This window comes from Raphanus sativus, chromosome 6, assembly GCF_000801105.2.
Source record: "Raphanus sativus cultivar WK10039 chromosome 6, ASM80110v3, whole genome shotgun sequence".
NCBI classification, from domain to species: Eukaryota; Viridiplantae; Streptophyta; class Magnoliopsida; order Brassicales; family Brassicaceae; genus Raphanus; species Raphanus sativus.
The window spans coordinates 23,039,112-23,059,995 of NC_079516.1; the positions used below are offsets into that span (position 1 = coordinate 23,039,112).

The 20,884-nt window shown below is 35.6% G+C and overlaps 5 protein-coding genes and 1 pseudogene across 5 annotated transcripts; 4 read left to right on the forward strand and 2 right to left on the reverse strand.

The window, feature by feature from the left end:
• Positions 1-15: 15 nt before the first annotated feature.
• Positions 16-1,006, forward strand: LOC108812621 (uncharacterized). Its single transcript, XM_018584926.2, has 2 exons — positions 16-177; positions 676-1,006. Exons 1-2 carry the CDS (start codon positions 16-18, stop codon positions 757-759), a joined length of 246 nt encoding a protein of 81 aa, XP_018440428.1. The 3' UTR covers positions 760-1,006.
• LOC108812620 (uncharacterized) lies at positions 35-4,810 on the forward strand. Its single transcript, XM_018584925.2, has 14 exons — positions 35-177; positions 1,537-1,810; positions 1,921-2,095; positions 2,175-2,258; positions 2,351-2,592; positions 2,682-2,904; positions 2,996-3,075; positions 3,232-3,316; positions 3,457-3,588; positions 3,705-3,818; positions 3,937-3,984; positions 4,077-4,161; positions 4,236-4,292; positions 4,381-4,810. The coding sequence occupies exons 2-14, from the start codon at positions 1,581-1,583 to the stop codon at positions 4,539-4,541; spliced, it is 1,716 nt and encodes a 571-aa protein (XP_018440427.1). The 5' UTR covers positions 35-177; positions 1,537-1,580; the 3' UTR covers positions 4,542-4,810.
• Positions 4,811-7,909: 3,099 nt separating this feature from the next.
• On the forward strand, positions 7,910-10,770 carry LOC108812100 (rab GTPase-activating protein 22). The gene is made up of 12 exons (XM_018584263.2): positions 7,910-8,149; positions 8,359-8,558; positions 8,656-8,751; positions 8,823-8,926; positions 9,001-9,200; positions 9,271-9,393; positions 9,478-9,566; positions 9,639-9,744; positions 9,820-9,917; positions 10,001-10,249; positions 10,319-10,402; positions 10,480-10,770. The coding sequence occupies exons 2-12, from the start codon at positions 8,442-8,444 to the stop codon at positions 10,492-10,494; spliced, it is 1,281 nt and encodes a 426-aa protein (XP_018439765.1). The 5' UTR covers positions 7,910-8,149; positions 8,359-8,441; the 3' UTR covers positions 10,495-10,770.
• An 898-nt stretch (positions 10,771-11,668) lies between these two features.
• On the forward strand, positions 11,669-12,565 carry LOC108812104 (CRIB domain-containing protein RIC6). The gene is made up of 3 exons (XM_018584266.2): positions 11,669-11,741; positions 11,928-12,037; positions 12,134-12,565. The coding sequence occupies exons 1-3, from the start codon at positions 11,669-11,671 to the stop codon at positions 12,563-12,565; spliced, it is 615 nt and encodes a 204-aa protein (XP_018439768.1).
• Positions 12,566-12,924: 359 nt separating this feature from the next.
• LOC108812103 (F-box/LRR-repeat protein At1g48400-like) lies at positions 12,925-14,936 on the reverse strand (annotated as a pseudogene).
• Positions 14,937-17,782: 2,846 nt separating this feature from the next.
• LOC108812101 (succinate--CoA ligase [ADP-forming] subunit beta, mitochondrial) lies at positions 17,783-20,622 on the reverse strand. Its single transcript, XM_018584265.2, has 11 exons — positions 20,384-20,622; positions 20,045-20,155; positions 19,842-19,953; positions 19,691-19,755; positions 19,510-19,587; positions 19,326-19,400; positions 19,057-19,209; positions 18,820-18,954; positions 18,414-18,578; positions 18,208-18,330; positions 17,783-18,110 (listed from the first exon to the last, which is right to left on the reverse strand). The coding sequence occupies exons 1-11, from the start codon at positions 20,480-20,482 to the stop codon at positions 17,961-17,963; spliced, it is 1,266 nt and encodes a 421-aa protein (XP_018439767.1). The 5' UTR covers positions 20,483-20,622; the 3' UTR covers positions 17,783-17,960.
• Positions 20,623-20,884: the final 262 nt, after the last annotated feature.

Here is a 20,884-nt window from a genome sequence, read left to right on the forward strand (position 1 = left end):
TAAAAATGGAAGGTGATGATGATGATGATAGTTCCGAAAATTCCATCTCCGGCGAAGAAAACGATGAGGAAGTCTTCAGATATTCCGGCGAGTATTGTTAAATCTGAGGAGAAGAAAACTGAGAAACCTCCATTCAGACTTGCCGTTGATGACACTAAACCTGTTCTTCAGGACCCGGTAAAAAAAAAAAAAGATCTTGACTTTCTCTCTGTTTTGGAATTCGAATTTGAAATTGAACTGTTTATGAGGTTTTGCTGGATCACAAAAAGTGTTGAATTCGATGATATATAATAAGATGGGTTAATGATTGTCCCTTTTTGACAATCTTCTAATGTCTAGAATTTGAAGTTATGTTTGGAGAGCGTCAGATTAAAAAGAATTGTAAAGCTCACTCTTCATTTCGAATAGAAGCCATTAACAATTTGAACACATTTTATTGTTAGTTAAGAGGACTTAAGAGGATGGAGATCATTTCTTCTTTCAATAAAACATATATTGCTTACCTTTTTTCTTGTGTTTTCTGTTTACACACAGTTGTTTTCAAGTGTACATGTAACATCTGTTTGTACTGTACCAAACGTCTAAGATTCTGGACTCCGATGGTTCCTTTAGGTTTCTGAATACACTTTTTATTTGGAAGATTATTATGTCATAACCACTTTCGTTTTGGCTTAGATTCTGAGATCAGACCCAATGGAGACGGAAGAAGCTGTCCTGAGACTTCCCTCTTTCCCGGGGATGCGACCATCTCAATCATAAAAGAGCTTTCCTTCCATCTGACTCTTGTATTTTGAGTGCCTAGAAGATCATTTTGTCTCTGCTTGATGAGCTTAGCTTAGAGTCCATGTTATTGATACATAGATAGATAGATAGATGGAGACAAAAAAAAAGAAGTGTTTCAGTATTTGGTGTCAGTAGACCAGAGTGTGTTTTCATTACAAGAACTCTCAGCCATTCATTTGTCCCATACATTACTATCACATGCAATAAAACGTAATGGCTTTCATGGGGTTTGTTGCGGTTTCTTTTTCTTCTTTTAATTCATCACGTTGAGACAGTGACGACTTAAAAGAGTATAAATAGTTTTAGTGTAACTTGAGTGTGACATGGAATCCTCTGAAACATGTATAGGTGCATTCTTTAACCACCATTCCTAATTTCCAAGCAGCTATCTTTCTCGTACTGGGTTGGCTATCGACTACCAAAACTAGTCAAAGCTTTTTTTAGTGAATGTAAATAATAATATGAGTCCATCGCTATTTTAATTGAAAGAAGGAAAGACAAGTGTGCATGGAAAGAATTGAGAGAAAATGACGCTGAGAATAAAAGGCAGACATTAATTAGATCTAAAATTCATTACTTACATATATAAAATCATGCGCTCCAGAGACATTCACGCTCATTCCATTCCTCTCGGAGATTTGTTTCTTCTTCCTACTTTGTTTTCTATCTGTCACCATCATTCAGCTTTTTAGCCTCTCATGTTTATTTGTTTGGGATATCTGGATTCTACTGACATTTTTGCTCATCTTCAAGCGATGATTTGAAAGTTCGTTTGGTGAAAAAGAGAGAGTATCGGTATGGATTCTGCAAAGGGTTGGTTTCAGAAGCGGCAGATGCGTGGAGGATCGAGATATAAAGGTGGTTCAGGTGGTGGAGGTAGTAATGGCTCTGCCGATGACCAACCGAACGTGGAAACTGATGAAGAAGCTGTCTCTAACACTACCAAACAGAAAGTTGCAGCTGCTAAACAGTACATTGAGAATCATTACAAAGAGCAGATGAAGATTCTTCAAGAGAGGAAAGAAAGGTAATATATCTATCTACCTCTTATTCTAAACCAAGAATGTACAAATCCTCCTTCATCTTTTTTTTTGCCATTTCGTGATTCTTTAGCTTGTGGTTGTTCATATGAAACAGGCGAAGCATGCTAGAGCAGAAACTGGCAGATGCTGATGTTTCTGAAGAAGATCAAAACAATCTTCTCAAGTTTCTAGAGAAGAAGGAGACAGAGTACATGCGCCTTCAACGCCATAAGCTAGGCGTTGCTGATTTTGATTTGCTTACCATGATTGGCAAAGGTGCTTTTGGAGAGGTAATGCCATATGCATTGCATGCTTTCATTGGGGAAGCATGATTGGTTGTTAAACGATATGTTGTTGCTGTTTATGTAGGTTAGAATTTGTAAAGAAAAGACTACAGGTCAAGTTTATGCAATGAAAAAGCTCAAGAAGGCCGAGATGCTTCGTAGAGGCCAAGTGATGAGACTTCCTTTATCTAATAATGCTAATTTTGTATTTATGTGAACCAATCATTCATTCCTGACTCTCTTAACTTATATATATATAAGGTTGAGCATGTGAGAGCAGAGAGGAACTTACTTGCGGAAGTGGACAGTAACTACATTGTTAAGCTTTACTGTTCGTTTCAAGATGATGACCACCTTTACCTTGTGATGGAGTATCTTCCTGGTGGTGATATGATGACTCTGCTGATGCGCAAAGATACTTTGACAGAAGAAGAAGCCAAGTTCTATGTCGCTGAGACAGTTCTTGCTATCGAGTCCATCCACAGGCACAATTACATCCACAGGTTCTGTGAGAGTATAATAAAGAAATAAACCCATTCATTGTCTATTGCCTGAGAGCTTATCTTCTTCTTCTTCTTCTTCTTCTTCGCAGGGATATAAAGCCGGACAACTTGCTACTTGACAGATATGGGCATCTGAGACTCTCGGATTTCGGATTGTGTAAACCGTTGGACTGCAGTGCCATTGGAGAAAACGAGTTTTCAAACAATCCGAATAATGGATCTACTACGGATGAGAAAGAGGCTGGATCAGGTGCTCCAAAACGAACACAGCAGGAACAGCTTGAACATTGGCAGAAGAACCGGAGAAAGCTAGTAAGGATTTTTGACTTTAAACTATTGCTGCTTGGTTTCTCTCTCTCTCTCTCTGTATGTGTTTGACTAACACACGAAACAACAACGACAGGCTTATTCCACAGTTGGAACACCAGATTACATAGCTCCAGAAGTTCTGTTGAAGAAAGGCTATGGAATGGAGTGTGACTGGTAGAAAGTTCTATATTCTTTTGCATTATGAGCATACATACTCTCAATCAGATTTTGATCTGTTCTGTTAACGGGAACCATATTGAAGTAGTAAATGGTGACACTGTCTACTTATTTGCACCTTGCTCCAATAAAAAAAAAATGATGTGTACGTAGGTGGTCTCTTGGAGCTATCATGTACGAAATGCTAGTAGGGTATCCTCCTTTCTATGCAGATGATCCTATGTCAACCTGTAGAAAGGTAATAATCTATAGAAAAACTGACAAATGGAACCAAAATAAATATATATATATATATATATATAAAGACAAGAATGAGAATGAGAATATTCACCTTCCAACTTACATTGACATATCAAACTTTCTTTGTTTGGTTTGCAGATAGTAAACTGGAAAAGTCATTTGAAGTTTCCAGAGGAAGCAGTATTGTCACGGGAAGCAAAAGATCTTATCAACAGTCTTTTGTGCAGTGTCAGACGTAGGCTTGGTTCCAAAGGTGCTGATGAAATCAAGGTGTGCCCTTCTTAATACTTGTTTCCTTTCTAGAAGCATCAAGAGTTTTTATCAGCTTCTCTAATTCAGAACCGGTGAAATTGTTTAATGCGTTAGTTGTTTTCTCCATTTTGCAGGCTCATCCATGGTTTGAAACTGTTGACTGGGATACCATATTCGATATGGATGCAGCGTTTGTTCCAGAGGTCAATGACGACTTAGACACTCAGAATTTTGAAAAGTTTGACGAGGTAACAACTAATCTCTCCTTTTTTTTTTTATCCTTTGTGATTTGATAAAAGCATAAGTTGTTTGGTTACACTCATCAGTTTTGGTGTTTGATAATTAATCTTTTGGTAATATATGCAGTCAGAATCACAAACTGAAACATCATCCAAGTCTGGCCCATGGAGGAAGGTAAAGCTACTCCCTGACAAAGATTCTTCAAGATTGCTTTCTTATTACATTCATTTATATTTATTCAGTTCCACTTTTACTTACTTTTGCAGATGCTGTCTTCAAAGGACATAAACTTTGTAGGGTACACTTACAAGAACTTCGAGATCGTTAATGATTACCAAGTTCCTGGAATGGGTACACATACTTGATCACTGGTCTCTCTGTTTCTTGAGTTTGAATGTTTACTACTAATGCATACTGTTTTGTAGCGGAGTTAAAGAAGAAGAATAAGTCGAAGCGACCACCAATGGTCAAATCACTCTTCGGTACACCCCTCTTCTTTTGCATCTTGAAATATCAACCTTGATCACTTTTTTTTTAATACTAATTTTATGTTTATAAACCGTTACATAGATGGCGGATCATCAGAGACATCGGATTCGACCGAAACTACGACGAGATCGACTGGTGATCGACCTCCGCCTGTTCCTCCGGTGGTTCAGGGAAGCTTTCTGAAACTTCTGCCACCAGAACTTGAAGTGAGGCCGAAGCAGGAAGAATCTGAAGCTTGCTAAACACATTAACCAACAAGGTTTAACTAACTTGTCTTGTTTTGGAGTTGAGTTGTGTCCGACCACTCCTGCTTTTCAAGACCAACAAAGTCTCATCCTTGTTGACATGCAAATATACATGTTTTATTTGTTTCGTTTTTACATGATGTAGTTTTCTTTAAACAAAAACCAAGCTGCATGTGTTAAAAGACTTGCAGGTGTGTATAAAACTATATATGGACACTATTTTGTATATATATTGGGTAATACTCTCAATAGCGTTCCATTCGTTACTTGGAAAATTTTAAATTAATAAACGTTTTACACATTTCTATTAATTGCTTCCTTGATGCATCTCCTACTTAATTAAAAGATGAAATTCATGTTTCTTCTATTTTATGCTATTGGCTTTTATGAGTTAGTACAGTCGATAAAAATCATTAGATATTCCACAACAATACAATTGAACCACTGCCATCTCATGGAACAAGCAAGTATTCTAGAAATGGATCGCATTATTTTTAATTTTTTTTCTACTAGGGACATATTCTCACATAGAGAAGTTAGGAAAATCTTAAATAATATATAATATATAACATTATTTGAGAAATAATTTGTCATGTGCATCACTATCTTAAAAAAAGTTTAGGTAAAATTTTAAAATATATAATATTAAAATAGAAATATAATAGTATTTTATTTTTAATTATATAATTTTATCACTAAACCAATTCTTCAAAAGCTTTAAGCAGATTTTTAAAATTTTAATTTCCTAATGCTAATACTATTAGTTTCTTTCTAATACCTACAAATTTTAGAAATATTATTTACTTTTATTTTTTGATAATTATATACCTGACAAAATTTTCTCTTAATGATTTAATACAGTTTAATCAAAAATAAAAAATGTTTTCAAGATTAGAATTATATATATATATATTAAATATAAATTTAAATAAAAATATTTATTTTATCTTAATTTTGCATTTAATTAAATTAAATATTGTAAAAATAAAATAAAAATAAAAAATTAATAAAATTATATTTAAATTATAATTTAAAATCAAATATTGTAAACAAATAATAAAAACTAAATTAAAAAGATATTTTGAAATATAATTTGAATTTTTACTTCTGAACATCATGCATGAAAACATCTAAGTTGATATCAAAATCAAAGGGGTCAGTTTAGTTTAAAAAAAACACAAAAGATCATTTAAACAAAACTATATTTGCATAGAAAATTCGGTTGGATATTGTTGTTCTCTCTTTGAAATTTTAGAGAGATTCGAAGTACTGATTTTAAACTAAAGATTAAGCTAAAACAATAATATAAATAGAAAACACAAGATTTTATTTTAATCCTTTTTTAACAAAATTTAATAAAATAAAATAATGTTTTAATAAGATGTGGTTACCTATTTAAGATGTAATTTTATTTTTAATAAGAAAATAAACTTTATAAATTTTCTCACAAAATATTTACAATACATAAAAGAAAAATATTGTTAAAATAGTGAAAAAATGTAGGGGAATTTTCAAAAATACCACTTTCAAGGTACCATTATTCATCTTTACCACCACAAAAGACACATTTTCAAAAATACCTTCTTTATTAAAATGGTAAAGATTCTTATATCTTTATTTTTATATGTTTTTCAAAATTCTAATCCCAAATTCTAATTCCTAAACCTCCAATTCTAAACCCTAAACCCAAAATCTTTAACTCTAAACCCTAAACCCTAAACTATATACCCTAAATTCAATATCCTAAACCCTAAACCCTAAAGTCTAAACTATAAACCCTAAATCCTTAACTCTAAACCCTAAATCCTAAACTCTAAACCCTAAACTATATACCTTAAACCCTAAAACATCAAATGAAAAGCGGTACTATGAAAATGGTATTTTTGGCAATTTCTAAAAAATGTAGGACAAACTGTTAGAGCATCATTAACGCCGTGGCTTAGGAGGGTGCTTAATGATTTTTCGGATTAAAAAAAAAAGAAAATAATGTATTATGCTAAACCACGGTGCTTAATTAAGCACAAGAAGCAACGCATTTTCATGGACACGTGTCGATCTCAGAAAGAAGTAGTCTCCTTCTCTCTTTCTCTCCTTCGATGCCTCCGCTTTTTTCCTTCTCTCTCGGCGACTCCGTGTTGCTCGATCTCTTCCTCGACGACTCCTTGTTAAACCTCGACGACTCCAGATCTTTCTCTCTCCCTCGACGTCTCCCCAATTCTATGGCGAAACCTCGACGACTCTGCCTTGTTCTCGCGAAACCTCGGAGACGCCGCCTCTGTCTCGTGATCTTCCCCTGACAGTGAAGCAGTCGGCGTCTCTCTCGGTGGATTCCTCGTCTCTGTCGCTCTCCTCGACGGTACTGTCTTCTCTCTTGGTAGATCTCCTAGACGGTGACAAACTTGTACCTCTCTCTCGGTGGCTGTCTTCGAGGAAATCAAATCAGAAGGTAAACATATGTATTATTCCTTGTCTGAATCCTTCTATGTTATTTGATTTGTTTGTTGTCTCGGTTAGTTTTGATTAATTTTCATTTGTCTCTGTCTTTGTTTTTTACTAAGGACGGATCAGTGAGGACGGATCAATAGACAAGAAGGTTCTTTAAGGAATATCACTGCCACTACAAAACAGGTAAAAGATTTGTCTCTGCCTTTGTTTCTTACCAAGTACGAATCAATAAAACATGAAGGTTTCATTTTGTCACTGTCTCTGTCTCTTGTGTGGTCTCAAATGAATTGATTGTCATTCTTGTCTGAGTTGAATAGATTGTTTATGATCATGTGGTTTGTGTCTGTGTTTGTTTCTTACCAAAGACGGATCAATAGACATGAAGGTTTCATTTTGTGTAGTGTCAAGAAGACTTGTATTTTGTATTTTGTGTTCTGTTAAAGTTTAGAATGTAATGTCACGGATAGCTTATGTATATCTTGTGTTCTGTTAAAGTTTGTGTTCTGTTGTAATATAGTAGTGTGTAGTCACGGATTGTGTTCTCTTTACCTGTAACATTATAAAGTATTCAAGCTTCTCTCTTTACTTGTAGTCTTGTACCATTGTTTCTTTTCTCTCCTTCTCATAGTTCATCGATCTAAGATCAAGCAAAAATCACAAATCTTATTTATTTGTACCATTCTCTCTTTTCTCATCCAAGATCAAACCAAAATCCCCGTAAATTAAGATACTTGCATTGGAGGACACTAAATTGGAGATTGCTTAAATAAAGTGCTTAACCCCATTTATTATTTAAAAAGTGATTAAGAGCCCTATTAGGGTTGCTAGGATTAATGATGCTCTTATAGGTTGCTTGATGAAAATGAGGCCCATAGTTACAACCTATTCTAAAAGTGCGATAACAATGAATAAGGTCGATTGTGGAGTAGAGATCCGTAATCGGAAGGAACCGAACCGGAGGCAAAATGGAAATGGGGTCGGTTAGGTAAATCGGAAGGGAACCGGAACTGAAAAAATGGACCGGTTAAAATGCAGAGGTCCTCCCTAGAAATAGAGAAGGAAGGAAGAAGAAGAGAGAATAATCCATAATAAGGGCATATCATATGTGTGTGTCGAGGAGGAGAGTCCGGAGCGCTCGTTAGGATCTGCATAATCTGAGAGTATGTCTGTCTCTCTACGCTGCTTGTCTGTCTTTTCGTATTCAAAATGACTCCGCCTGGATTTTTGAGAATCTTGGAATTTTTTTTTTAGCATTATTACTATTTGATTCACAATCATATACATACACCTCTCTCTCTCTGTCTGTCTGTCTGTCTTTTTGTGAAAGTTTTTCGTGTTTTTGTTTGTTTGTTTGGGGGGAATTGTGTAGTGGTCTGATGAAGGAATGAATGAATGATCTGTGTGGTGTGGCTGGGGAATAATAAGTTTTTGGTTTGAGAAGCAAATTGTTGGATGTATTTGTGCTGCCGATATATAATGTGGAGATCAGGAGGAGAAGATTTGCAAGGTTTCTATCCAGTTCGACCTGAATGTCTATCTGATGTTCCCAGGACCCGCTTTAAATCCAGGGTCTCTCTCTACGCCTTTTTTTTTTTTGAATTCTTGAGGATTTCTTTAAATATATAATAGCTTTAGCTAATTGCAAATGATCTATTTTATCTCTCAGGCTGGAAAAACTCTAAGTGCTAGAAGATGGCACGCTGCCTTCACTGAAGATGGCCATTTGGATATGGAAAAAGTCCTCCGCCGTATTCAGCGTGGAGTCTGTCTCCTTCTTCTTTCTTTTTTTTTTTTTTTTTTTTGTTGCTCTGCTCATCTCTTTCTTTCTTTCAGGGAATTCATCCCTCCATCAAAGGCGCTGTTTGGGAGTTTTTGTTAGGATGTTACGATCCCGACAGCACTTTCGATGAAAGGACCAAGCTCAGGACTCTTAGAAGGTATCTATATCTAACACTCTTCTATTTCCTTCCATCACTTTCATAATCGCTAACTTTGGTGGCATTATTATTAGGGAGCAGTACGCTGCTTGGAAAGCAGAGTGTAAGACTATGGTTCCTGTCGTTGGTAGCGGCAACTACATCACTTTGGCTGTCGTTTCCCAAAACGGGGAACCCATTGATGAATCTTCTGTTGAAAATCAAGGCTGGGTCGTCAAAGAGACTGTTAGAGACGAGAGAGTTCTCCAATGGATGCTCTCTTTGCATCAGATCGGTATATGCCCCCCATTACATTACATATAAATCCTTTCTTTTAAAACGGTCTTCTAATCCTTGTTTTGCAGGCCTTGACGTTGCTAGAACAGATCGGTATCTCTCCTTTTATGAGGATGGCGGTAACCAATCCAAACTATGGGATGTTCTTGCCATATATACATGGTTGAATCTTGATATCGGTTATGTTCAAGGTTAGTGCACTTTGCTGTTAACGTTTAACGTTTTGTAGCTAGCTAAAAAGGAAAAAGAACCGATCCACTTTGTCACTCATGTAGGGATGAATGATATATGTTCACCAATGATAATCCTCTTTGAGGATGAAGCCGATGCTTTCTGGTGCTTTGAGCGTGCAATGCGAAGACTGGTTAGAATCTTTCATGTTTTGTGACACGTTGATTGTCCTGACTAACTTGTTTATTGATTTCTTGGATTCCAGAGAGAAAATTTCAGGGCAACAGCAACATCAATGGGTGTCCAGACTCAGCTGGGTGTGCTCTCACAGGTCATTAAAACGGTTGATCCTCGGCTCCATCAACATCTAGGTAAGTGTGTTGAGCTGTAGTTACTTACACTCTTCTTGTTGGTAAGTGAGCTAAAACTTCTTTTGCACGTAACAGAGGATCTTGACGGTGGAGAGTATCTATTTGCTATAAGGATGTTGATGGTACTTTTCAGGAGAGAGTTCTCCTTCCTCGACGCTTTGTACCTTTGGGAGGTAACAACACTCATTTTTTCTTATCATGTTTTCTTTTCTGTCGTTCGGATAATGAGAATAATGTGGCATTTTTTTGGCTACAGCTGATGTGGGCAATGGAGTATAATCCAAACATGTTTGCAACATACGAGGAACTAGAAGACCGGAACAACAACGCAGCAGATGATCCCAAGTTACTAAAACGTTATGGCAAGTTTGAAAGGAAATACGTCAACAGCGGAAAGAACGAGCGACATAGCAATACGATTGCTGTTTTCGTTGTTGCTAGCGTTTTGCAGACAAAGAACAAACGTCTCTTGAAGGAAGCTAAAGGCCTAGACGACGTTGTTCAGGTCTCTCTCCTTTTCCTTCTCTCAAAGCCTTCAACCAAACTCCATAGTCATGTTGGGTTTTTTTTGCAGATACTAGGAGACATCGCCGGTAATCTTGACGCTAAAAAAGCGTGTAAAGAAGCGTTGAAGATCCATGAAAAATTCCTGAAAAAGGTTTCTTTCTATCATTTCTTTTAAACTTGTTGAAGATATTATGATACTAAAGGTTATGTTGTGTGTGTTTGTGGCAGGCTAATAGGCAATGAAGTTTTGCTTCCACACTATATAAATATTAACACAGTTGTCGGAAAGGTGTTCATCGCCCGCTAGGAATCTCATCAAAGATATTCTGGATTGAGATTGATGAAAAAGCTTTGATGATTCTTTCTTTTTTTTTTTCCTTGTATGTGTTCATTTCCTTATGTTTTTTTTTACATAAATTATGTATTGGTGGTGATTAACCGTTTGCCGTTTTTTTTGAGTTCTAAGAATGAACGTTGTAAACTTTTTTATTTTATTTTATACCTTCATTTTCATTTTCATTTTCTTACTTGCAGAAATTTTAGAGCTTAAACAATTGTGGGCAGATCTTCAAAAATTTAAAAAACTTGTAATATTTTGTATTATTCGTTATTCAAACACCCAAAATATATAAACATTCTTGTACTGTTTTTTTCTTTGAATCACTAACATTCTTATACTATTATAAGATTGAATAAAACTTGATGTTTTGTATCCATTTGATGGAAGAAACTTAATTCTATAATACGAATTTTAAAATTGATTATTTCTGAAAGTGATAAGTATTATTGTATTAACCATCGGATTAACAGAAATCTAGGATTAACAACAAACATTTTTCACTTGTTTTTGCTGTATCCCTAATACACTCTCCCCACCATTCTTCAAACAGTCATTTCCATTTTCGGTATTTTTCTTTTTCATTTTTTTTTTTGAAACTTAAACTTTTTCATTTCTTTGATGAATCTTTTGTTCCTTGTTTTTCCCCTCCTGAAGTTCGAGGATATTTTGGTGACTTTACTATATTTTTCTTTTACCAAATCATTTCTTGTTTTGTTTTTAATTATTTTCTTATTTTTTGATAGGAGAATCCGCTAATTAAGACAAACCTACAACTTTCTAAGATGTATTCTTAATTTGTTCAAGGATTATTTTGGAGTCTTCAGCAATGAATCTTTCTTCACTTCGTTTATCTTTCATAGAATTGTGTTCCTCAGTTTTTATAGCCACCCGCCAACATCTTGTTTCTGGAAACGTTACGAGTAAAAATCAGCATTTTGCGATTGTGAAATTCGTGTTGTTGCATGCAACAATTTTAATTTTTTTTCATATAAAATTTTCATTTTTTTAATTTATTACTACCATTTTCTTTCTTCATTTATGTAAAAAAGAAAAAAAAAACACATGAATTAGAGGCCTATGCAACTGACAATGTCAAGCTCCAAGATGAAAAGCCTCTTGAAAGGCCTCCGATACATTTCTCAAGTTTTTGGTAATTAAACTTCCTCCTCGCCTAAAGTTTATAAATGTTGATGAATCAGAAACTATGATTCACGTTTGCATGCATTGTGATAATATTATCCGTACGTGTATAACGGGAATGAATAATGGCATAGTAATCAAATACATTCAACCAATACTTATTTTTTGGGAGTGTTGGTTATAAAATGTATGGTAGAAAGTGGGAAAGAAGAAGAAATAGAGATAGGGAATCCAACGGACGTAAAGCATGTTGCCCATATTGGTTGGGATGGCCCATCCTCTACTCCTGCATCCGCACCAAGTTGGGTATGTATTTTATCTGTTATGCATGCATACCTAGTTAGGAGTAATTTATTTGGATTTTAATTTGGTGTGTATATATTTATAATATATGTTTGAAAGATGGACGAGTTCAAAAATGGTGGAGGATTCGAATCTGGACAAGGAGGCGGAGAAGATGATTCATCCGTGAAATGTATGTCGGAATGTGGCGGTCGGACCACAGATTTACCAAAACTACCAAAATCTTCGAGGAAAGCGGCTTCCGAGAAAGGTTCTCCGACAAGGGAAATATCATCTGATAAAACTAAACGAAGGTCTTCGAAGAAAGGAACAACATCATCGTCAAGAAGATCAAAGGAAGTGTCTGCACTAACTGAGCGTTCTTCGTTACATGAAGTTCCAAAGAAATCGAGAAGAAAGAAGAAGACGAAAGAAATTGGAGGATCAACTAGATCGATACGAACATCTGACGTGGATAACATGTCGGACTATATGTCTGAAACTGGTTCTATAAGATCTATGCCTCAATTCGACAACAGAGATGACTTTTGAAAAGGAGAGCCATACAAAAGAAGAGATCCTTCCTGCTTGGAGACATGCATGACTAATTAATTTTCAGAACATACCACTATATATATTAGATATTTAGTCTTCATTCTTCTACTGTGATTATTATTCACCTTAATTACAAGAATACATTTTTGTTTTTTTAAATATAATCGGAGATTTCGAACACAATTAGAAACTATCTTTTACCAGTGGCTTTCTCTCGAAAACATCATCCATCTCCACTATTTATCAATCTTTGGATGTATATTTTATAACAATGAGTGAGATGATTTAAATCATTTGTTTATACTGTATATAGGACACCAATTCCTTATGTGAGTGAGATATGAACACACATGCACTGACAGCTAAAAACATAACAATTAATCTTATATCTTGCACCCTAAAGTGATACAATAAGGAATTGGTGTCCTGTATTCACATTCGAGAAATACAAAGCAAAACGTATATATAAATCAACTGCTTTATCTTCATGAAAATTTTAAATAAAAACACATCTCAAGTGTCAATGAGTGAAGAAGAGTATCCACGGCGTAGAGCACTGGAGTACATACACCGAGAGCTTTCTTGCCTTTGGTTCATACACACCTAGCTTCCTATTTTCAAATAAAGACGATAAATTTGATTTCTACTTTTTCTCTTGTTGCAAAAAAAAAAAAGGATTGTAATTACTTAAATCTCTTTGCTGATCTGTGGTGAATAAAGTGAGAAACAGAAACACTTGCAGATATTGTGAAACAGATTGTAACCAAGTCTGCAGGTATAATACCATCAAACCGAGAAAGAAAAGAATCAGACGAATTGGATGTTGTTGCAATTTGATGAAACTATGGGGAGAATTAAAAGATTAGCACGCAAGAACATGTTGTCCGAGTCAATACCAACTCTTACGGTTTCAAGACATTCCAACTTTCCCAAGAAATGTCTCATCTGTTTCAGCTCTTGAAAAGAACCTCCATACTCTAAAATCTCTAGCACTTTCACTTGACATGTCCATAAACAAGATATTACCTTACCCTTCTTCTTGTGTTTGTTATTAGGAGTGCAAGCGCATGCATCTCCGCATTTATCTGTGACTCTGTGCACAAGACCCTGAAAAAAACACCAAAAGACCAATCTTGAGAATGTATAAACAAGAAGGAGAAGAAGAGAGAATCTCAAAATTACCTTAAAGACTAAAGTGTGTAGATTTGGACAACTCTTAAGCAAAAGTGGCATAACTTGCCAACCTTTCTTCTTGTTGCTCTCAATAGATAAGTTAAGGAGGTTTTTGAACACCGGCATAGATTTACAGCAGAAATGAAACGCCTCAAGTGAATCAGGAGACAAGTGAAGGGTTGTAGTGTTGGATATACCCGCAGCTAGGTTTGTAACATCACCATATATTCCAGGCTTGTTTGGTTTGTGATGGTCCCATAACTTGAGATTGAGTCTGACTTCGGCAAGCGAATCCAAATCAACAAACCGATAATCCATAAAGACATGACTAGAATAGTCAAGGTTAGACAAGACTTGGTGCTTTAACAACACTTTGATAATGTAAATCTCGAAAAGAGTATCGTTCATGAGGACCACCATAGGGCATCTCGACAGAGACTAGGAGTCGCTTGATGGATGGACTTTTGACAGAGGCAGTGCAACATGGAGGATAAGGATCAAGAGCATCAGCACCGATATCAGTAATGAATAATTCTTCAAGGACAGGACAGCCTTTGATGAGGCGGCGATAGTTGTCTGTAATCAAGGCCTCCAACTGTTAAGAGAGAAAGTGATTTGAGGGTCGAGAGAAACACACGCTCGACTTGAAGACAATATTCACGGGAGAGTGTGAGCTTAACCAGTGTGTTGCTCGTGAACAACTTTCTCTCTAAATCAAACTCAATTCTGGTGCATTCCAAGTGTACTTCTTCCAGTAAACCTCCTTGTTCCTCCAATGCACTCCAGAACCAACCGTAGACAGCAGGGGACTTAGTGAAACGGCCTCCTCGATGACTCAGAGAGAATTTCTTGATCATCTTCTTGGTCGGACAATTTCTTAATGTCTTGTCTAGGAAATCTAAGAAGCGACTCGAACCACTTTCTGTTAAGCTAAATGAGTTTCACACTTAAAACTAATTGGTGATAAGAGAAGTGACCCATCCACCTTATATATTACTAAGGATACCTTCCAACTACCGATGTGGGACAACTATACGCCCCCTCGAGATGATGGTTCGTTGAGCGTCACTCTCGGAATGCTCGGGCAAGGATCGATGTGCCAACTTTGGGCCAAATCGATGTGGATCGGGTTAGATTGTTTGGATCGGGCTCTGATACCATGTTAGGCTAGATGGGCTTCACACCTAAAACCAATTGGTTAAACCAATTGGATCATGAAATCTAAGAAGCGATCTGAACCACTTTCTGCTTCTTCTTCGTTGGGATACACAACCATTGACTCATCAAAGCTAAGCGTGTCTACAGGAACCAGCAGATTCATCCATCTCTTGGACAGAACCGATGTGGAAGCAGCTACCTTTGTCGGAACTAAAGACAGGATTTTGCCAAGAATCTCATCGGGCAAATCGCTGATTCGATCTCTAGAACAACTAATAAATTTTAAATTAGGGATTCTACCTACGCATTAAAACAACTCGATTAAGGCCACATGTTCCAATAGGTAAAAAAAATGTTTAGACTGGATACAAGAAAAAAAGACTTACAATGCCAGAGGAGATAAAAGGAGATCAAAAAAGCTTTGAGAAGATGACGATTGCTTGGGAAGCGAGAGAAAGATTGAGCGCAGAGCTGTTCTCAAACTAAATAAACTATTAGTTGAGACTTGAGATACAGAAAAAAAAAGAGTTACATGGACCCAGAGGCCCATTAGATTTTTTTTCAAATGTCTTGGCGGATGGATTTAGTGGGCCTTTGGAGTTTTGGTCTAGTGTCGGTTCGGTTTTCTCGGTTTTACAGTATTTTGGTTTTATAAAATCTGAAACCATATGAAAACCATATGTTGTTCGGTTTGGTACGGGTTTGATTTGTTCAGTTTATAGTTTATCCGTTTAAAAAAATCAAACCATACCGAGACTTTTGAAATTCAGTTCGGTTTTTGGTTTTAATTTTTTTTGGGTTTATTCAATGATTTTCAATTAAAAATTAACTTTACTACATATCATTATCTTAGATTTTAGAACACCAATTACTATACTTTAAAACATACATTATTTAAATTTGTAGTAGATTTGTATAATTTATTAGCTAAGATTAATATTTGTGGATTTTGCATGTTTTAACACTTATTTTTGTTAGTTTTAAAAAGAATATCAATTACAACGAGTGTGGCTTTGGGTTTGAGGAACATTTCGAAGTCGATCTTATGGGCTTCAAGGTTTGGGCTTCGGGTTTAAGTTGTCACTTAAACAACTGACGTCGCTTCTTCTTAAGTGTGAGGAAGCCGTTATAACGGTTTTACCACGTCATCAGCTTCTTCAGAGTTAATTTGTAACAAATAGAGAGAGCTAAGAAGGCGATTCGCAGAGATAAAGATTCAGCGAGAGAGAGTTTTACCTAGTACGATTGATCGGAGACTGGAGTCGGATCTATTCCGATGACGTCGTACAGAAGGATCCGATTACCTGGGTGTATTTCGGAGGTAATATCATCTTACTATTGTTACCAGAACTCTATATGCAATCTAGTGAATTGTTTGAGAGATACCGTTCCTTTCCTGAATAGTAGGAAACAAAGTCCGGGTGAACAATCTCGTTTGCATTTGTTTCTTTACGTTTGATCACCTGTGAAGTTTAAACAAACTGATTAGAATCATATAATAAACATGAGAATTGAATCAAGATCAAGTCAGAAATTACCAACAACGAGGTAATTGTCTTTTTATTAATTTTTAAAGCATTAATAATTCATATTTATAGTCTTATGTTGTAATTTATTAATTAGCATATTTAAGTTTTTTTAAATATCATGAAGATTAGAGGAGAATAAATACATGAATGAAAGGAGGGCATATCTCGAAAGATAACCAAACAAATGCAAGATTATGACAGAAAAGTCACGATGGGTCATTTGACCGATCTCACACACCGGAACATTAAAATGAACATGAGTTGAGATTGATTAGTCAAATGATTGTTGAAACTTGGTATACAACATGCAATACATCAATAATCGAGAAAATATCATTGAAACAGTCAAATGACTGATTTTACAAACTGATTCAAAACATCAATATAAGAAAAGGTCACAGAGATCAGTCAAATTATCAATTTTGTACATGATTCCACGTACATTTTATGAAGCATTTTAGATCCGACCCATATTTACTTTCGGGTCGATCCGAACTAAACATATTATTTTATATATATTTATTATATTCGACTCAGTTTTCCATGTTAGAACATCTCCAATGTATTACTCCAAATTTTACTCCAAAATGATGCAACTCCAAAATGGAGTAAAGTTTTACTTCAATGTATTACTCCATTTTTTACTTCAAAAATAGTTAATAGTTGTTAGTAATATCTTATACTTATAAAAGTTTACCAATTAACCCCAACTATTTTATGTTTGCAAAAATGCCTTAAAATATAATTTATTTAAATTAAATATTTATTATTAAAAGGTAGAAAAAATCATAAAAATAGAATAAAACATAATATATAAGTTGGTTCAATAATAAGTATTAGAATATTCTTCCCACAAATGATCAACTAATGCATTTCGTAATTAAAAAAATGAGCTTCTTTATCTTTGATATTCCTAAATCGAGCAAGCAAATTTTGAAGCCGTACATTTAAATCACTTATTTTATGTTATTTTTATTTTATATTATTTATGTTGTTTAATTATGTTATGCATTTTATGTCAAATTATTAATAATAAAATATCTTATTTTCATGTTGTTTTTCATTTTAAAATATTATTTAAGTAAAAAATAAGAACATTAAAGATTTAAAGGACCATTTTATAAATAAAAAAAGTTCAACTCCAAAATGGAATAATGTGTAAGATTACTCCATAAATAGAGTAACCCTAGCTATTACTCCATTTTAGAGTTGAAAATGGAGTGGGGTTGGAGAGAATTTTATTCCAAAATGATGTGGAGTAGAAAATAGAACAGGGTTGGAAATGCCCTTAGGAAAGCTCTTTTGGTGATTTGTATGAAAAAAAAAAATTGTAGCGTCCAAAGCAACCAAGGAATCACACAGGTAAAGAGAGACCAGTTCATTATTTGATCTGTTTCAGAAATTATATCCCAACAATATGCGATTGCGTCGACCATAAAGATGGTTGAGAACCATAGAAGAAAAAAACCTCTTAAAAAAAGCTTCTTGTATAAAGAGGGGCAGAGAGAGAGTAAACAATCTCCTCAATAAGCTTAATTAGCTAATGCTTTGACAGCTTTCTCTGCAGCATCATCCAAATCATCAGCCGTTATGAGTTTCATTCCACTTTCCTTGAGGATTCTCTTCCCCTGTTCAACGTTTGTTCCTTCTAGACGAACCACCACTGGTACTTTCAGTGACACCTATCATGTCGTTTGGTTTCATACAATACTCGGTCAAAGACTTATAATGCAATAGTCTTAAACTAACATAAGTGAAATATGGCCTTCAGATTCTCACCTCTTTAGCAGCATTCACAATTCCACTAGCAATCACATCACATTTCATTATTCCACCGAATATGTTCACCAATATTGCTTTCACTTTATCGTCCGACGTCAGTATCTTAAACGCCTCCACCACCTTTTTAATAAATAAATCACAAACTTTGGTTAAACTGATTTTAAATCTACAAGTTAGATAACCACAAACTAACAATTTATTACCTGGTGCTCAGAAGCGTTTCCGCCAACATCAAGGAAATTTGCGGGAGTACCACCGTGCAGTTTAATGATGTCCATGGTTGCCATGGCCAATCCAGCACCATTCACCATGCAGCCAATCTCTCCATCTAATCCGATATAGTTCAGGTCAACTTTTGCAGCAGCCACCTACGAGAAGCAACCACACTTTTCTTCATCAAGCAAGTGTAACAGAAAGCTAAACGTTGACTCTAACCATCAAAGTGACCAACAACGACTAAACAAACCAGCTAAGCCACCCAAAAAAAACTAGTTACTTTACCCATCATGCATTATGTCCTTTTTAACATTTTCTAGAGTTAAACATCAATAAGTTTTGATATAACATAGATTTCTTGGTACGATACAAGAAACAGAGAACAGACCATACCTCTCGTGGATCCTCCTGTGTTGGATCACGAAGGGCAAAGATCTCTTTCTGACGGAAAGCAGCGTTATCATCAAAGTTCAACTTGGCATCGGCAGCTACCAATTGATTAGTGGATGTCTCAGCGAGTGGGTTGATCTAAGAGAAAGAAAAAAAAGGTAAGGCTTCAACATAAGATATTGAAAAAAAAAAAAAGAGTTGTGTATAAACAAGTCATAGAGAGAGAGAGAGAGGACTCACTTCCAACATTGTGCAGTCAGTCTTGCGGAAGAGTTCGTATAGTTTCTTCACTTGTTCAATCGAATCTTTTCTGTCAGCGGCTTTTGGAGCCAGACCATCGACAACCTTAGCAGCATCTTCATCAGTAATTCCAGCAAATACATCGATCGGTACCTAGAGAAAAAAATTGAAATGAGTCACCCTAAGAAGAGGCAATACACACCTATATGATGCAAGGATCCCAGAAGGATATTTTTCTGGTGATCAAACACGAAGCAAACAGTTATAACCTTGATAATCATGTCAGGAAACTTCTCAGCAAGATCTTCAATGCTGGTACCACCCTTTTTACAGGCAATTATCAACTGAAATAGGCAAGGAAAAGCGTTATAGAGATTGCTGAAAAGCGTAAGCAATATCATGCCTAAAAATAGAGAAATGGATTGCAATTTTATTATTGGGGCAGCAGCATACCGGTCCAGCAGATTTACGGTCCAGAATGATGGAGAAGTACATCTCATTGACGAGTGACAATTTCTCACACAAGTAGACCTGCTCAAAATCAGTAAGGATACAGTAAAAGTTAAACCGCTGAGTAAAACTATGAATAAATACAAGAGCTCAAGCAATCGAGAATAATAAACAGAACACAAACCTTGCTGACAACTTTGCCTTGAGAACCAGTTTGTTTGGTGACGAGTACTTGTCCAAGCATCTTTCCTACAAAAGATAACAACCTGAATCGGATCAAGAAACTCTGAGACAGAAAAAAAAAAGGAAAGAAAGACTAAAAGAGGGCATAGTACCAGCAATATCTTGAACCTGGTCACGGTTGACAATGTGAACACCACCCTTGAGACCACTCTTGAAGGTTCCAAGACCTCTTCCACCAGCCAAGATCTGGCTCTTAACGACCAGCTGTAACACGTCAAAAAGGGTACTCTTCCATGAGGCAAACCACTAAAAGAGTAACACAAGAATTAAGTATGTAAATAAACAGAGTAAGTACCTCGGTTTCATTAGGGAAAACTTGGTCGATAGCCTTTTTAACATCATCCAAGGAAGAAACAGCTACTCCCTTTGGCACATTCACTCCGTATTTACCCATCAGCTCAGCTCCCTGCCACATCATCACAAACAAATAGAATTCAAAAAATTAAAAAAACAAGAGAATAACATTTTCAACTAGTGCTTTTGTTCACACAAATATGGATTGTAGATTCAATTGTAGAATCAAGAGACAGAAGACAGATCCTACTACTCAATATCAAAGCGAATCGTCGCCACTAGGACGCATATACTTGAAACGTTAACAGAAATCGAAAGGAAGAGAGAGAGAGAGAGAGACCTGATACTCGTGGATGTTGAGACGGCGAAGCTGTTGCTGCTGCCATTTGCCGGAGATGGAGAGAGATCTGGACACGAGCTTCTTCGCCAATCCCCTCATCTTTTGATTTGTCTTACGAGAAAATGAAAATCAATCGCCGAAAACAAAGAGAAATGTAGAGAGAGAGAATAGTCACAGCGTTGACGGATTCTAGGGTTTTTAATCCTCTCTACCCAATGATCGATCTTTCTTTCTTTTTTAAAAACACTTAGTATTTCTTTTATTTACACAAAAGAACATTCCACAAAAGAAAAGCCATGGACATTTTTGTTTTTTTTCTTTCAAAAAAATACAATTTACTACTTCTTCTATATTTAAATGATTGATATTTTCTTATTTGTTTTTGTATTAATAAATTGATGTTGTTGAGTATAATTAATGTATTTCACTTTGGAAATAAAATAGATAACAGAACATAAAAAATATGAGTGGTTGAAAATTTATTAAAAATAAATGAACCAC

Excerpts from the sequence above, each read along its gene's own strand:
- LOC108812621 (XM_018584926.2), top strand. The coding sequence starts at position 16 with ATGATGATGATGATAGTTCCGAAAATTCCATCTCCGGCGAAGAAAACG. Across the intron at positions 178-675 it reads AACCTGTTCTTCAGGACCCG|ATTCTGAGATCAGACCCAAT; the intron begins GTAAAAAAAAAA and ends GTTTTGGCTTAG.
- LOC108812620 (XM_018584925.2), top strand. The coding sequence starts at position 1,581 with ATGGATTCTGCAAAGGGTTGGTTTCAGAAGCGGCAGATGCGTGGAGGA. Across the intron at positions 2,593-2,681 it reads AGGCACAATTACATCCACAG|GGATATAAAGCCGGACAACT; the intron begins GTTCTGTGAGAG and ends TCTTCTTCGCAG. Across the intron at positions 4,293-4,380 it reads AATGGTCAAATCACTCTTCG|ATGGCGGATCATCAGAGACA; the intron begins GTACACCCCTCT and ends ACCGTTACATAG.
- LOC108812100 (XM_018584263.2), top strand. The coding sequence starts at position 8,442 with ATGTATTTGTGCTGCCGATATATAATGTGGAGATCAGGAGGAGAAGAT. Across the intron at positions 8,752-8,822 it reads TCCGCCGTATTCAGCGTGGA|GGAATTCATCCCTCCATCAA; the intron begins GTCTGTCTCCTT and ends TCTTTCTTTCAG. Across the intron at positions 9,918-10,000 it reads ACGCTTTGTACCTTTGGGAG|CTGATGTGGGCAATGGAGTA; the intron begins GTAACAACACTC and ends TTTTGGCTACAG.
- LOC108812104 (XM_018584266.2), top strand. The coding sequence starts at position 11,669 with ATGCAACTGACAATGTCAAGCTCCAAGATGAAAAGCCTCTTGAAAGGC. Across the intron at positions 11,742-11,927 it reads ATACATTTCTCAAGTTTTTG|AAAGTGGGAAAGAAGAAGAA; the intron begins GTAATTAAACTT and ends AATGTATGGTAG. Across the intron at positions 12,038-12,133 it reads CTGCATCCGCACCAAGTTGG|ATGGACGAGTTCAAAAATGG; the intron begins GTATGTATTTTA and ends TATGTTTGAAAG.
- LOC108812101 (XM_018584265.2), bottom strand. The coding sequence starts at position 20,482 with ATGAGGGGATTGGCGAAGAAGCTCGTGTCCAGATCTCTCTCCATCTCC. Across the intron at positions 20,156-20,383 it reads TCAACATCCACGAGTATCAG|GGAGCTGAGCTGATGGGTAA; the intron begins GTCTCTCTCTCT and ends ATGATGTGGCAG. Across the intron at positions 18,111-18,207 it reads TTGTGAATGCTGCTAAAGAG|GTGTCACTGAAAGTACCAGT; the intron begins GTGAGAATCTGA and ends ACGACATGATAG.